This window comes from Martes martes (assembly GCF_963455335.1).
Source record: "Martes martes genome assembly, chromosome: 8".
Taxonomy (NCBI): domain Eukaryota; kingdom Metazoa; phylum Chordata; class Mammalia; order Carnivora; family Mustelidae; genus Martes; species Martes martes.
This window is the reverse complement of record NC_137895.1, coordinates 141,316,694-141,329,204: the sequence shown is the minus strand read 5'-3', so window position 1 is coordinate 141,329,204 and position 12,511 is coordinate 141,316,694. Positions and strand designations below refer to the sequence as shown.

Sequence of the window (12,511 nt, the reverse complement as noted above, 5' to 3'; positions counted from 1 at the left end):
AGCGTCCCCTCTGTCAAACAAGAGGGAGGAGGCACCGGGGAACACAGAGGTCTTGAGTGACACGGATGGCAGAAATTCAGAAGCAGCGGCATTGGGAGACCTCTCAGGGGTGTCCGAAGTGCCCAAGGACACGGAGGAAATGGGGGGGGGACGGCACCAGGAGCGGGAAGAGACGGAGGGTCCGGTCGGATACTGAAAATTGGGCAAAATGTGTGTAATGGAAGGAGTTTATCAAAGAAATGCTATGAGAAAAAGTACAGAAATAAATAGCTTAAATGAATCAGAGCAGGTGCGTAGCTCATGCCCACACACACACTTACGAACCTATAAAACACTCGGGTTACAGAAGCGCCTGCGCAGGCAGGGCGGGGCGATCCGGCCGAGACGCCAGCCTGAGTCTCTGGTTAGAAACGTGAGCCAAGAGGTAATAGGAGAATCCTCTCCGGAGGCTCAGGGAAAATAACGTGAAGCGCAGATTCTCCCCAAGCAGAGCCACTCCAGTGGCTGGAGAGCGCAGCCGGCCCGTGGCCGTGAACGGGAACCCCCAGTTTCTAGCCCCCGCGTTTGAAGTGTTTCTTGAAGCTGCACCTGTCAGGCTGGAAGAAGGGAGGAGAAAGAGGTGAGGCTGGTGCTGGGGTGCGGTCGGGGCCCGGAGAAGGGCGTGGGCCTGTCCGTGGACACGGGGACCCCTCGCCCAGCATGTGTGCCAAAGGCGCTTCCTTCTTTTCTGGGTAAGAAAGGAAAATGGAGCCTCTGGAAAGTGCACACGAGACTCCGAGCTCACTGCGGAAGTCTAGCAACAACTCTAGGTCAACCCTAAGGGTGCCACGGCTTCGAGCGGGTGGTGGCCTCGTGCCCTCAGGGTGTGGTGCGGGGACAGCACAGGAGCCCCCGCTCGGCCTGCGCTCGGCGGGTCTGCGCGAGGCCGTGTCGCGGTTTCCGGCGTTTAGACTCGGGACAGAGGACAGAAGGCGGAGGCGTGGTGCGGAAGGGGCTGGCGGTGCAGGCTGCGGCGGTAGGAAACGCGCGTGTAGGGGACGAGGCTGCTCGCCGGGCGGGGCAGGGTGCCCTGGTTGTCTCTGCTTGAGAGCCTTAAGAAAGAAGAGCCTAAGTGTGTTCCCTAAAACTCTGGGCGTCCCTAACACGATAACGAAAACTCAGAAAGCATCCTATTTTGCCAGTGCAGTCAATATTCGGGATTGAAACGATGGAAATACAGACGTGCTCGGGCTCATGAGCACAGTGGCAGCTTCCCTGCCGAGCTGACGAGAGCGCTGGGTCCCTTCCCGAGCTCCCTTCTGCTGGAAGTTTTACCAGCTCCTGCGTATTTGGGAGAGCGCTAGGAACTCCTCTGTTCGCCAGCCCGTGTCCTTGCTCTCAGGGGTCCCCCAACGGCTCCTGGGGGGAAAGCACCTGTAGGCGCCAGGTGATGCGGACGAGCTGGGTCGCACCTGGAAATGGGAGGCGTCGGCTCAGGATTTCCTTCAGGATCCACGGGCTTTTGTAACCTTGTAGTAGAGATGGGCACGAGGGAGAGCACCCTGCTCTCCGGAGCGTCCTGCGCGTTTGCTCAAATACGCGAACTAGAAGAAGTCGGGTCAGTGTCGCACCGATTTTGGGTACATGGTTTCTACAAACTGTTCTGCCAGTAATTCTGCACACATCTTCCCTAAGCTTTTGTTAATCACTGTGTTTGTTAAACCGTCTCTTTGCAGCAACTTTCGGCAATGTATCCTCCAGCGTTCATAGTCACTAGTTGGTGTAGTGTCACCTCGGACCGCCTCACCTCCTACAACACGCTCAGTTCACGCGGGTAGATCGTCGGCACCAAACCCGGTGTATTTGCCGGCCGCTTTCCCGCGAGTCGTTGTAAAATGTTGCTGTTTTCCAAGGCACGTCTGAGAGTAGCTTTCAAGACTTCCCAGAATCGAGTTTTCCAGAAAAGAGGGAAGATATTGGACCATTAGCTACAGGGCTGGGAAATGCTGGGAAACGACTTAGCGGATCTAAGAGACCTGGGGTAGGCGGTAGAGCCCAGTGAAGGAGAGGCACGGGTCCCTCCCTCTCACCCTCTCGTACCTACTCCCTTCCCTCCCTCTGAGTCGCCAAGGGCTGGCTGACCTAAGGTCACAGGCGGTGCAGCTGGGATTCAAACCCAGGAGGTTGATCTTGGCCAGTCCCATGTCTCGCCGTTCCCTGACTCTGTCCTGACGTGGGGGCCGGGGCTGGGCGCTGCCCGGCACGTCCATGCCTCCGGTCGGCGGCTCGGGCCGCCAGAGAAGGCGGTACCGGTCCAGCGGGACTGGGCTTGACCGAGGCGAACTCCTGGCCCTCAGTCGAGAACGTTCCTCCATCTGCACGGCGGCGGGTGTCTGAACGGACGGAAGGACGGCGCGCGCCCGGGTGCAGTGGGGTCGCCTCTGCCTTAGCGCGTCGCCCTCGTCGCGGCGTCGCTCCCGCTCACGGCACCACTCACGTCTTCTCTGCTCACCCGGTTCCGGCAGGGAGGCGTTGTCCCTTCCATTTCACGAAGACGCGCCCCCCGCACCCGCCAGCCTGAGGCGACGGGTCAGTGGCCTGAGCTCGGGTTCCAGCCGTGCCGACAGCAGCAGCGCGCGGTGCTCTGGACCGCGAGGCGGGGAGCCCGACGGGACAGACGCTGCCGTCCTCCCGCGGCTCCTCTTCGTGGGGGTCAGGCGTGTGCGCAGAGCCGGTCTGAGCACGTGTCAGCAGTGTTTTGCTGATGGGCCACGATCGTCACTGAGCCCTCGGGGCCCTACTGCTGGATTTCTCTTTCACGGCCTCGTGTGGAAGGGAGACCCGCCTGTTGCCCACGGTCAGGCAGGCGCTGAGTCTCCCGTCCTTGCGGATGGGATCCCACAGGGAAAACAAGAGGCGTTACCTGTGGTCATGACGATTCCTGCCAGCGCTTTGTGGCGGGCGTGCACGGACGCCAGGCCCACGGTCAGCTCGTGGAACTTCTGCGTGACCAGCTGGGACACGGAGTCCGCGAATTCCTGAAAGACACAAGCACCAGGCCTCGTTGACGGCTGAGCCGGCGGCGGCCTGGCCTCCCTCCGCCTCCAAGCCGTGTCCCCACGTGTGGCATCCGGAGGCCACCGGGTGCACTGTTCCAAGACCCTACGGCCCCGTGGGGACCCGTGCAGGCCTTGGTTCTGAGGGAGGAGCCCCCGCCGGGCCCCGCGCCTGGGCAGAGTCTGCGTGCGGGAGGCCCCAGCGCGCTCGCCCTCGCCTGCCTTGCCGAGGAGCCCGCCTGTGGCTCTCCTCTGGGGACACTCGTGACGTAGGACCCTGAGCAGCCTGGGGGCTCACACCCTGGACACTCGACTCCCTGTCCTCTCCGCGTGGGAGGACCGAGGTCCAGATACCCTGCGGTCTCAGGTACGCCTGGCCGAGCTGCTCCCCGGGCTCACCCCACAGTCTCCCCTCACTTTCTGCACATGCACAGGCACAGATGAGCTCTCTTAAGGTGCCGGCACCGTGCACACGTGCGTTCACGGAGACACATGCACACGGTGCAGCCAGAGATAGTGCACTTGCGCATACGCACATGTACACGTGTGCACACACGCAGAGACGCAGGCACACTCATGCATGTTCACACATGTGCACACACTCAGATGCAGGCACACGAGTGTGGTGTACACCCGTACACGTGCACACACACTCAGAGATACAGGCACATGTGCACTACACACGACACCCGGGTGCACACACACACACACACGGCCTGAGTTGATGGAATCCCGCTTGTTGAATCTTCCCGTGTGCCCTGTGTCCCTTTACAGCGGCTCCTCTGCAATGACAAGAGCGGCCCGGCCCAAGGATGCGGCTTTCGTGTCGTCTTCCTCCCTCCCACCCGGCTCCATGGCGGACCATCGCCCTTTGCGGGAGGAGGTGGGCCGGGTGGCAGCGCCCCTCACGGGCTTTGGAGACGGATCTGCTGTGAGTCGTGTGGGCCCGTTTTCCTGATTTCTAAGGTAATCCTCTTAGTTTCCGTCGGACGGTGCTCTCGTGAGGATGAAGTGCGTTCATGCCCCTTCCGTGCTCAGCCCGCTGCCCTGTGCTCTGTCGGGCTCAGTCCCGGTGCCGGCTCTCTCCCCCTCATCACCGTCGTCACCGCTCGTCGTCTCCCTGGGTGCCGCAGACACGAGCTGCGTCTTCCCCTGGTTGTGCGCGGGGGGCATGGGGTTCACTCCCGGGTGGAATGGAGCGGCCCCTTCCTGCCGGGGGTCTGGATATTGGGCTACAGATGAGAGCAGGTCTCAGTAAGGATGCGGATTTTGTTTCTAGGAGAAACGGAGAGCTCCAGAGAGCCGGGCACACTGTGTGTGGGTGTCCTGGGCAGCCAGAGCCAGGGACCACAAGCGGGGTGGCTCAGAGACACAGACCCTGCCCCTCCCAGCTCTGGAGACAGCAGCTGGAGGTCAAGGGGTCCAGGGCCGCTCTCCCTCCTGCCGCTCCAGGGACGGTCCTTCCTGCCCCTCCGGCTTGTGGGGTCCTCCCGTCTGTGTCCCGTCTGTGTCTGTCTGTCTGTCTCTGCGTCTTACAAGGATGCCTCTCGCTGGATTCAAGGCCACCTGCTCTCAGATCCTCATGTCGCAGGCGCAGGGCCCCAGGCATGGGCTCTGGGGCGGGACACGGGGCTGCCTTTTTGGGGCCCTGTGCAGACCGCTTCCTCGTGTCATCAACTCTTCCACACTTGTGCCGTGACCCAGAGGGTGGCAGTTTTCGTGGAAGTGTGAATTTGGGTAATTTCTGTACGTCTTGGATGACCCAACTTCTTCATTTGTGTGGGAAGATTAACCGCGTAATCAGGCTTTGCCAGGCGCCCGGACCATGACCCGAGCAGTCCTCAGTCCCCATCCCTTGAACAGCAGCGGGTGTGGACACAGGGCTGGTAGTGTTCCTGGTGCCCTTGGCCCCCCACCACCAAGGGCAGGTTTTATCAAGTCCCACCTTCAGATGGACGCTGGTGGGCAGGGTGCTCCGACTCGGACCGAAGACACGCGAGCAGGGAGCGAGCTGGTGGGAACAGGGGTCCCACGGCACCTCGGTGAGCACTGCTTTCGGAGCAGGAGCCTAACTCCAATGGTATTTGTCTTTCTCGGACGTATTTCACTCAGCATCGTACTCTCTGGCTGCATCCGTGTCACTGTAAATGGCGAGATCTCATTCTTTTTGATGGCTGCGTAGTATTCCACGGCACGTACACACCACCTCTTCTTTACCCGTCATCTGTTGACAGACAGCTTGGCTCTCTCCATGTTTTGGCTGTTGTGGACTTTGCTGCTATAAACACTGCGGCTGCGTATCTTTTGAGTTAAGGTTTTCATTTTCATTGAGTTTACTGGGTCACAGGGTAGCTCTATTTTTAACTTTCTGAGGACCCTCCACACTACTCAGAGTGGCCGCACCAGCTGCGTTCCCACCAACAGTGCATGAGGTTCTCCTTTCTCCACATCCTCGCCAACATCTGTTTCCTGCTTTGCTAATTTTGGCCATTCTGACTGGTGTGAGGTGCTATCTCTTTGTGGTTTTGATTTGTGTTTCCCCGATGCTGAGCGATGTTGAGCATCTTTCATGGGTCTGTTGGCCATCTGGATGGCTTTGAAAAAATGTTCGTTCAGGTCCTCTGCCCATTTTTAATTGGATTCTTTGTTTTGTTTAGTTTTTAGTTTTGTGCTGATTTGTAAAAGTTCTTTACGTAGTTTGGATATCAGCCCCTTGTTGAACATGTCATTTGCAAATACCTCCTCCCATTCAGGAGATTGCCTTGTCATTTTTTTTTTAAGATTTTATTTATTTAAAAAAAAAGATTTTATTTATTTATTTGACAGACAGAGATCACAAGAGGGCAGAGAGGCAGGCAGAGAGAGTGGAGGAAGCAGGCTCCCCGTGGAGCAGAGAGCCCGATGCGGGGCTCGATCCCAGGACCCCGGGATCAGGACCTGAGCCGAAGGCAGAGGCTTTAACCCACGGAGCCCCCCAGGCGCCCCCAACCTTGTCATTTTGTTGATGGCTTCCTTCTCCAGGGCTTTTCAAGGTCCCGGGGTCTGGTTCCTACACCTGGTGTGCTCTGCAGAGCTTCCCCAACTTGCCTTTGATTGTCGGTTTTCCCTCCCCATAAAGTGGTTTTGAATGTCCAGGAAGTGACGGGATTGTCAGCGCAGGAAGCATCTCGTGGCTCTGTCTGCCTGACCAGCCCTGGGAGGCTCCCGGAAGAGGACGTCCCCACACGCTGGTGACGCAGAAAAGCGACTTCATTTGGAAACTAGAGGCTGCTGTCCTTTACGGAGAGGCACAGAACGGAGGCCCCGTGTGCCCGCTTATCCCGCTGAGCCCCCACCGAGCTGCTGCTGACACGGTTTCAGCAGGGGGACTCGGGGCACACACGTTCCTCCGGGAGACTCATGAGAGAGGTGTCGTATGAGTGACCTGTGCGGGTCTGGCTGTCGAAGGGCGTGGGGCGCCCCTTCTCGCTCCGGCTCTCTTCCTCCCCATCCCTCCTCTCTTGTCCCGGGTGTCCTGGCTGGAGACCCCCAGGGTGGAGCTCTGTGGAGCTCCCGGGCCACCGAGCTGCCCACCCGCCCACAGCCCCGTGGTTTCCCTGGCTGTGAGGTCGCGGTTCTAGCAGGAGCGTCATTCTCATTCTCCAGTGTGAAGAATGAGAGGATGAATGTCCGTCCTGACAGGTCAGAGAAGAGCCCAGGCTGCACCGAGCTCCAGACCGCCCGGCTGACCCGTCAGGCCTCCCCAGCCCGGGCAAACAGGCCTCCGTTTCCTGGGTGTGAGAGTGGAAGGGAGTCTGCTTGGGAAAAGGCCCGCGGAGCCTGCCCTGCCCGGAGCCGCGCCTCCCGCCCTGCCGTCCCCGCTGCCCTGGGGCTCTTTTGGGGGCTCGGGGGTTGATTCAGTGGCGCCCACGATCCCAGCTGTGCTCCTGCCTCCCCAGTCGTCTGTAAGGGGCCTTGCGCCTGATGACGTGGGGAGCTGGAGGCGAGACGGAGACTTGGAATTCACGGAGGGACACCCACACTTACTGTCTAATTTAACACCAGCTGTTTTTTATGTTTTAATCACTTGGGATTAAATACATACAGTCGACTTCGGTTACTGCAAACCCAACTAATCAGATCGTGACATCATTCCATTTTCTTCCCCACCTGGCACTTGGTGTGTAGTTGAAGCCGCTGAAGTGCTTTAGAACAGGTCAAGTCACTGATTATTTTCATAAATTCAAATTCCAGAGTGTGCCCCAGACCACGGGAAGTCCATGCAGCCCCAGGACGGGCGAGGACACATCATTTAACGTAACGAGAATTTTTTCAGCACATGGGTCAAGCTATTTTGTAACATCACTTCCTAAATTAATGTAAGACATTTTCCCCGGCGGCGGTGGCGAGCTCACAGACCCCTCATTGTCACCCCAAGAAGCCCCCGCCCTCGCTGTACCCAGGCCTGTGTGCGGGCCGGCCGGGAGCTGTGGGCTTACAGACCCAGCCCCCGCTCCGTCCACGAGAGCATCACAGACCGTGGCCAGTGGACCTCCTCCTCCCTCTCTCCACAGTCCAAACTCCTATAGGGGGGTTCCACAGCGAGCAGGATTCTCTTCCAGACTCCAGTGGCTCCTAGAAGCTGTGTCCTTTTTTGGTACATCCTGAAAAGGTAGTTTTTCTTTCTCTTATGTACGTCATATATATACAAAGTGCTTGCGGACAAGGGGTCAGTATTTTTATGGACTGGAGGAGTGGGAGCCACCTTGTGGACCATGTGCTGTGACACGGCCTACAACACGTGTCCTCTGTGGGGCTCACTTTGAGGGCAGGAGACAACGTCCAATGGTCTGAGTCGCAAGGCTGCCGGGGGGAGAGCAGAAGCCTCAGTTCCAGAACCAGGAGCTCCTGCAGAGCCCCCGGAGCACGGCCCCGTGTCCCCGCTCCACACAGAGCTGCCGGTGCGTGGCCCCGTGTCCCCCTGCACGGAGCCCCTGGCACACTGTGGTGGTCCCATCCCACGCTTGCAGAGACAGAAGCTCAGAGAGACTGGGGACCGGCCACCGTTGTAAAGCAAGCAAGAAGCTGGGCGCGATGGACTTGTGTGTGTGTGAGTGTGAGTGTGTGTGTGTGAGTGTGAGTGTGCGCGCGAGTGTGAGTGTGTGAGTGAGTGTGTGAGTGTGAGTGTGTGAGTGTGAGTGAGTGTGAGTGAGTGTGAGTGTGTGAGTGTGAGTGTGTGAGTGTGAGTGTGTGTGAGTGAGTGAGTGAGTGTGTGAGTGTGTGTGCGCGCACGCGCGAGTGTGAGTGTGTGTGAGTGAGTGTGTGAGTGTGAGTGTGAGTGAGTGTGTGTGAGTGAGTGTGTGAGCGTGTGTGTGAGTGTGAGTGTGAGTGAGTGTGAGAGTGTGAGTGTGTGTGTGAGTGAGTGTGTGAGTGAGTGTGTGAGTGTGTGTGAGTGTGAGTGTGAGTGTGTGTGAGTGTGTGTGAGTGTGAGTGTGAGTGTGTGTGAGCGTGTGTGAGTGTGTGAGTGTGAGTGTGTGTGAGTGTGTGTGTGTGTGTGTGTGTGTGAGCTCCTGGTTGTGCTGTTCAGCCTGTGATGCCTGCGGCTGTTCTCGGGTCGGTTCCTGAAACCTCAGAAAACAACTGAAACCCGACCACGTGCGGGAAGTCCTCCGCGATTCAAGCTGAGCGCAGGGGTCGTGGCTGAGGCCGCGCCGCGAGGCCGTCCGGGTCATGGTGACGCAGAGAGCCTGCAGCGCTCCGCCGGCATCTCAGCGGAGCCTCCACCCCTGCGGGAGCCCGCGGGGATCCCAACAGACTCGCCCGACAAGGGCTGCCCCAGAGCGGGAGCCGTAACCCCTCTGCTCCGAGGGGCAGGGCCCCAAGCCGCTGCCCGGAGCGCCGGTGAGCCCGGATCTGAGCTGGGCCGCGTCCGGGCCGCTCACGCGCAGATCGGAGCAGGCTGGAGACGGGCGCAGAAGTGCCCGGGGCGGGGCGGGGGGGTTTGGCTTCTGGCTGAATGCTGGCGACCAGCGGGTGCTTCTGGTCCCAAAGGCTAAGCGGGGGAGTGGCTGATTAGTAACGAGCTGTGTCGGAAGTGCGGCTTCGGCCTCTCCCTGTGGCCGCGGCCTGCCCACGGACCCCCATTACCAGGCAAACTGCCAGCATTATTCAAATAGGAAAAACAAACTTTAAATAGGAACACTGAAAGACGCAAACTTTGCTCATTTCCAACACTAATGTTTTGAATGCCATAAATAAATAAAATGTGTTCAAATTTGCAATAGCGGTCCTCGGGGTGAAATTGACATTTAGCCAGGGTGGTAAGGATATTAAAATCGATAGATTATGAAAGAGAAAGCCCTCAGTAAATATTTTCCTGTGGAAATCCTGTCTTTGGGTGTATAATGCTGAAGTAGCGGAAAGGTTAGATTTGCATACGGGTAGGGCCAGACGGGATTTAGGATCCAAGGCTGCCCGTCTCCACTGCTCCCTTCGTGGTGCTTGCTGTGTGGGCCCCTGCCCCCGACCGTGGTAAATACGGGGCAGTGTCCTGGTGTGCGGGCCCAGGGGCTCCGGAAGCAGCACCCCCGGGAGGGGGCGTGGCTGACCGTGCTCTCCCGCCAGACCGGGCAGCCGAAGGGCCCTCCCAGTGGCACGGAGCTGGCGCACGCCAGCCTGGCTCCGAGAAGTCCCGCTAAGTGGGGGATGAACTTCCACGGCTCCATCTCGGCGTCCCCTGTGTGCCGGTGGACGGGGCGCCTCTAGGTCTCGTAATGATTCCTGTTTGCTGACAGTGGCAATCAAGCCTCATTAATTTCAAAGTCCAACTGCATAATTCAGATTAGCTGACTATTCAGTTATTCTCCATCCCAGATTATCCAGAGGCCAGTAACAAATTTGAAGGAAGTCCTGAAAGAGGAAAAAATCTTTACTGTCACCCACGTGGCCGAGGAAGTGCCCGACCCGGAATGGGAGGACCCGGCAGGGAGCCTCTCCGCGCGCTGCCGGCCCGTGGCAGAGGCGTCTGGAATTACCCTGCCGGCCCCGGTTCCAGTTCTCCGCAAGACCCCTGGCTTGCTGCCCCCGATGTTTCTGGATGACCAGGGGCCAGCCCTGGCCGGAGGAAGAAGCGACGGCTGAGGTGTTGCTCTGGGGCTAGCCCTGCTGTCCACGGTCAGCAGGGAGCTCGGTGAGTGCCCCCCGGGGCCGGGGGGCGGCAGGCCAGGTGTGCTCTGGGGAGCACTGAGCGCACCGCAGTTGACAGGTGCCAGCGCGAGACCGGCCCCAGGTGGCTCCTCGAGGGACTTGCTGTGGCTGAGTTCCCTGCCCGGCCATTCCAGTAGGACCTGGCACGGGTCCCAAGGCCAGCAGGGACGGTGTCTTGGCAGACACCGCATTTTCCAAAGACGTCTGTGCCCATGTCGCCCCTCCTGCCAGCCATCTTACCACGAACCTGCAAGTGCCTCCCATGCAGCGGTTGGCTGTGTGTCCTCTCCTTGGACACTGTCCCCACACATAGAGCAAGGAGGCGATGCTGGCATGTGACCTCTGGGCAGTCTCTAATGCCATGACCTGTGTCTTGGTCCTGGGGTGCTTCCTCTTGGAACCCAGGCAGGAGAAAACCCATGGAGAGGAGCCTAGGTCCTGGCTGGCAGCCGGGCTGAGTTCCCAGACCGCACACAGCACAGCCCGCGTCCCCTGAGTGGGCCCTCTGGCGAGGGGTCCTCGGCCCCCAGCCGACCTGCCCAGCTCCTGCTGTGGGGACCAGAGGGCAGTGTCCCCTCTGAGCCCGGCCAAACGGCAGGTACCTGAGCAGAACAGAAGCCTGTGTTGTTTGGAGCTGCTGGGTTTCAGAGCGGCTTGTTACGCTGCGGAGGGGCGCGGACGGAGGTCGGGTGTCACAGGCCATGGCTGGACCATGCGGGCTTGAAGGTCCCCGACGTCCTTGTGGCCCAGCGTCAAGTCCTGGGTTGCTGCTTACCAGGGGCCTGACCTGGAGCAGTACGTAGCCCTGATTTCCTCCTCTCTGAAATAGGAGTTGAGCCTACACCACGGGGTTGTTTCAGGGGGGATGACCCAGCGGTGTAAGGTGCCCGAGGGTGTCCCGGACGCTCCCTGCCTGGCTCCCGAGTGCCAGCGGCTGTTACCTGCGCCCAGACTCGTGCTGGCACCGAGTTCCTCAGACACGACACGGAAGCACCTGTCACTCCCTCGCATGAGGGCGCAGCTGTCTGGGGTACATTCCCTCACGGTTCGGCAGGTGCGTGGGCGCTGAGGATGCGTGGAGGCAGAACATCCTGAAACACCTCCCTGAGTCGAGTGCCTTCCTGGAGTCCCCCCGTGACCCTGGTTAACGCGACTGCGCAGGTGCAGGTCCGGCCCGTGGCCCTGCCAGCGCCGGGTGCACTCAGGGAGCCCGGCTGTCGGCTGGAGAGCCGAACCCGGGAAGCTGCCACTTTGACTCAACTCCGTGCGGCCCCACAGACGCCGCGTCCTCCGGGACCCGGAGCCGGCCTCAGGGAGAAATCACACGCACGTCCCCTGCTCGATGCAGGTCGGTTTTAGTGAAAGCATCGGTTGGCATGGGCCAAGTTAAACTGTCTTCTTGCTCTTTCATCGCCTTTAAGTTGTTATTACTTTTCCGTTTGGAAGACGGTGTCTCTGGGTTCAGCGCGTTTGGGCATCACCTGTTGTCTGCAGGGACGTGGTCCTACGTTGTGAGCTACGTGTCTGCTCACGGTTCTCTGACCTTGGGTTCCTTTCTCTCCGGTTTCCTCCTCGGGCCACATTATCTTGTGACGGTTGACACGCGCGTCACCGTGAGTGGCCTGGTTGCCTGAGGACGAGAGTTTGGTCTTCCTCATCTGGGCAATCGTGTTAACACAGGCACGCAGCGTGCCCCAGTCAAAGGGTGCGTTTGTCCCGGGGGGCTTTGTAGGGCGCACGAGGCTTCTGACGTGATCCCAAAGGAAAGCTGGCGTGGAATTGGAAAGGTGTTTGCCAGAGCTGTCACCGGGAGAGCCCAGCTGTGTCCGGACCGGCTCGGGAGAAGCCACCGTGGAGACAGGGTCTCACGCGTCTCCCCTTGTGTCTCTTCCCTATACCTGTCCCTAGGGGTAAAGAATAAATCAAAATTTATCGAGCAAGACACTACTGAAATATTACGATGAAGAAGACAAAGTCCCGTAGAACAAAGCCCGTCCTACAAAACAGGAAGTATAGAACACCGTGTGGTAGGTGGTGGCCGACATTTCTCAAGGACTTGGCGCACGCAGGTGGAAGGGCCCAGTGCGTCCTGTTTCCCGTCATCGACATGACTGTCCTGAGAGGCAGTTCCTCTATTACCCTGCTCTGCAGATGAGCGAGCTCGGAATGAGAGAAGTCAGCCTCCCAGCCAGGGGCACACGAGTCCCGGATTCACACAAGAGCAGTCAGACCCCAGGGCACGCGCTCAGCTGCTGTCCGGCCTCAAGAGAGGCGGGCAGGGCAGAAAGGAC

The 12,511-nt window shown here is 59.3% G+C and overlaps 1 protein-coding gene across 1 annotated transcript in view; it reads right to left on the bottom strand.

Moving 5' to 3' along the window:
* The window catches only part of ADARB2 (adenosine deaminase RNA specific B2 (inactive)), a gene marked incomplete at both ends in the record, with an annotated part of 364,006 nt that overhangs the window by 47,343 nt on the left and 304,152 nt on the right, over positions 1–12,511 (bottom strand). Inside the window, one exon of the mRNA XM_080811616.1 lies at positions 2,903–3,017. Within this exon, the coding sequence (XP_080667742.1) occupies positions 2,903–3,017 (115 nt within the window). The remainder of the gene's footprint in view (positions 1–2,902; positions 3,018–12,511) is intronic.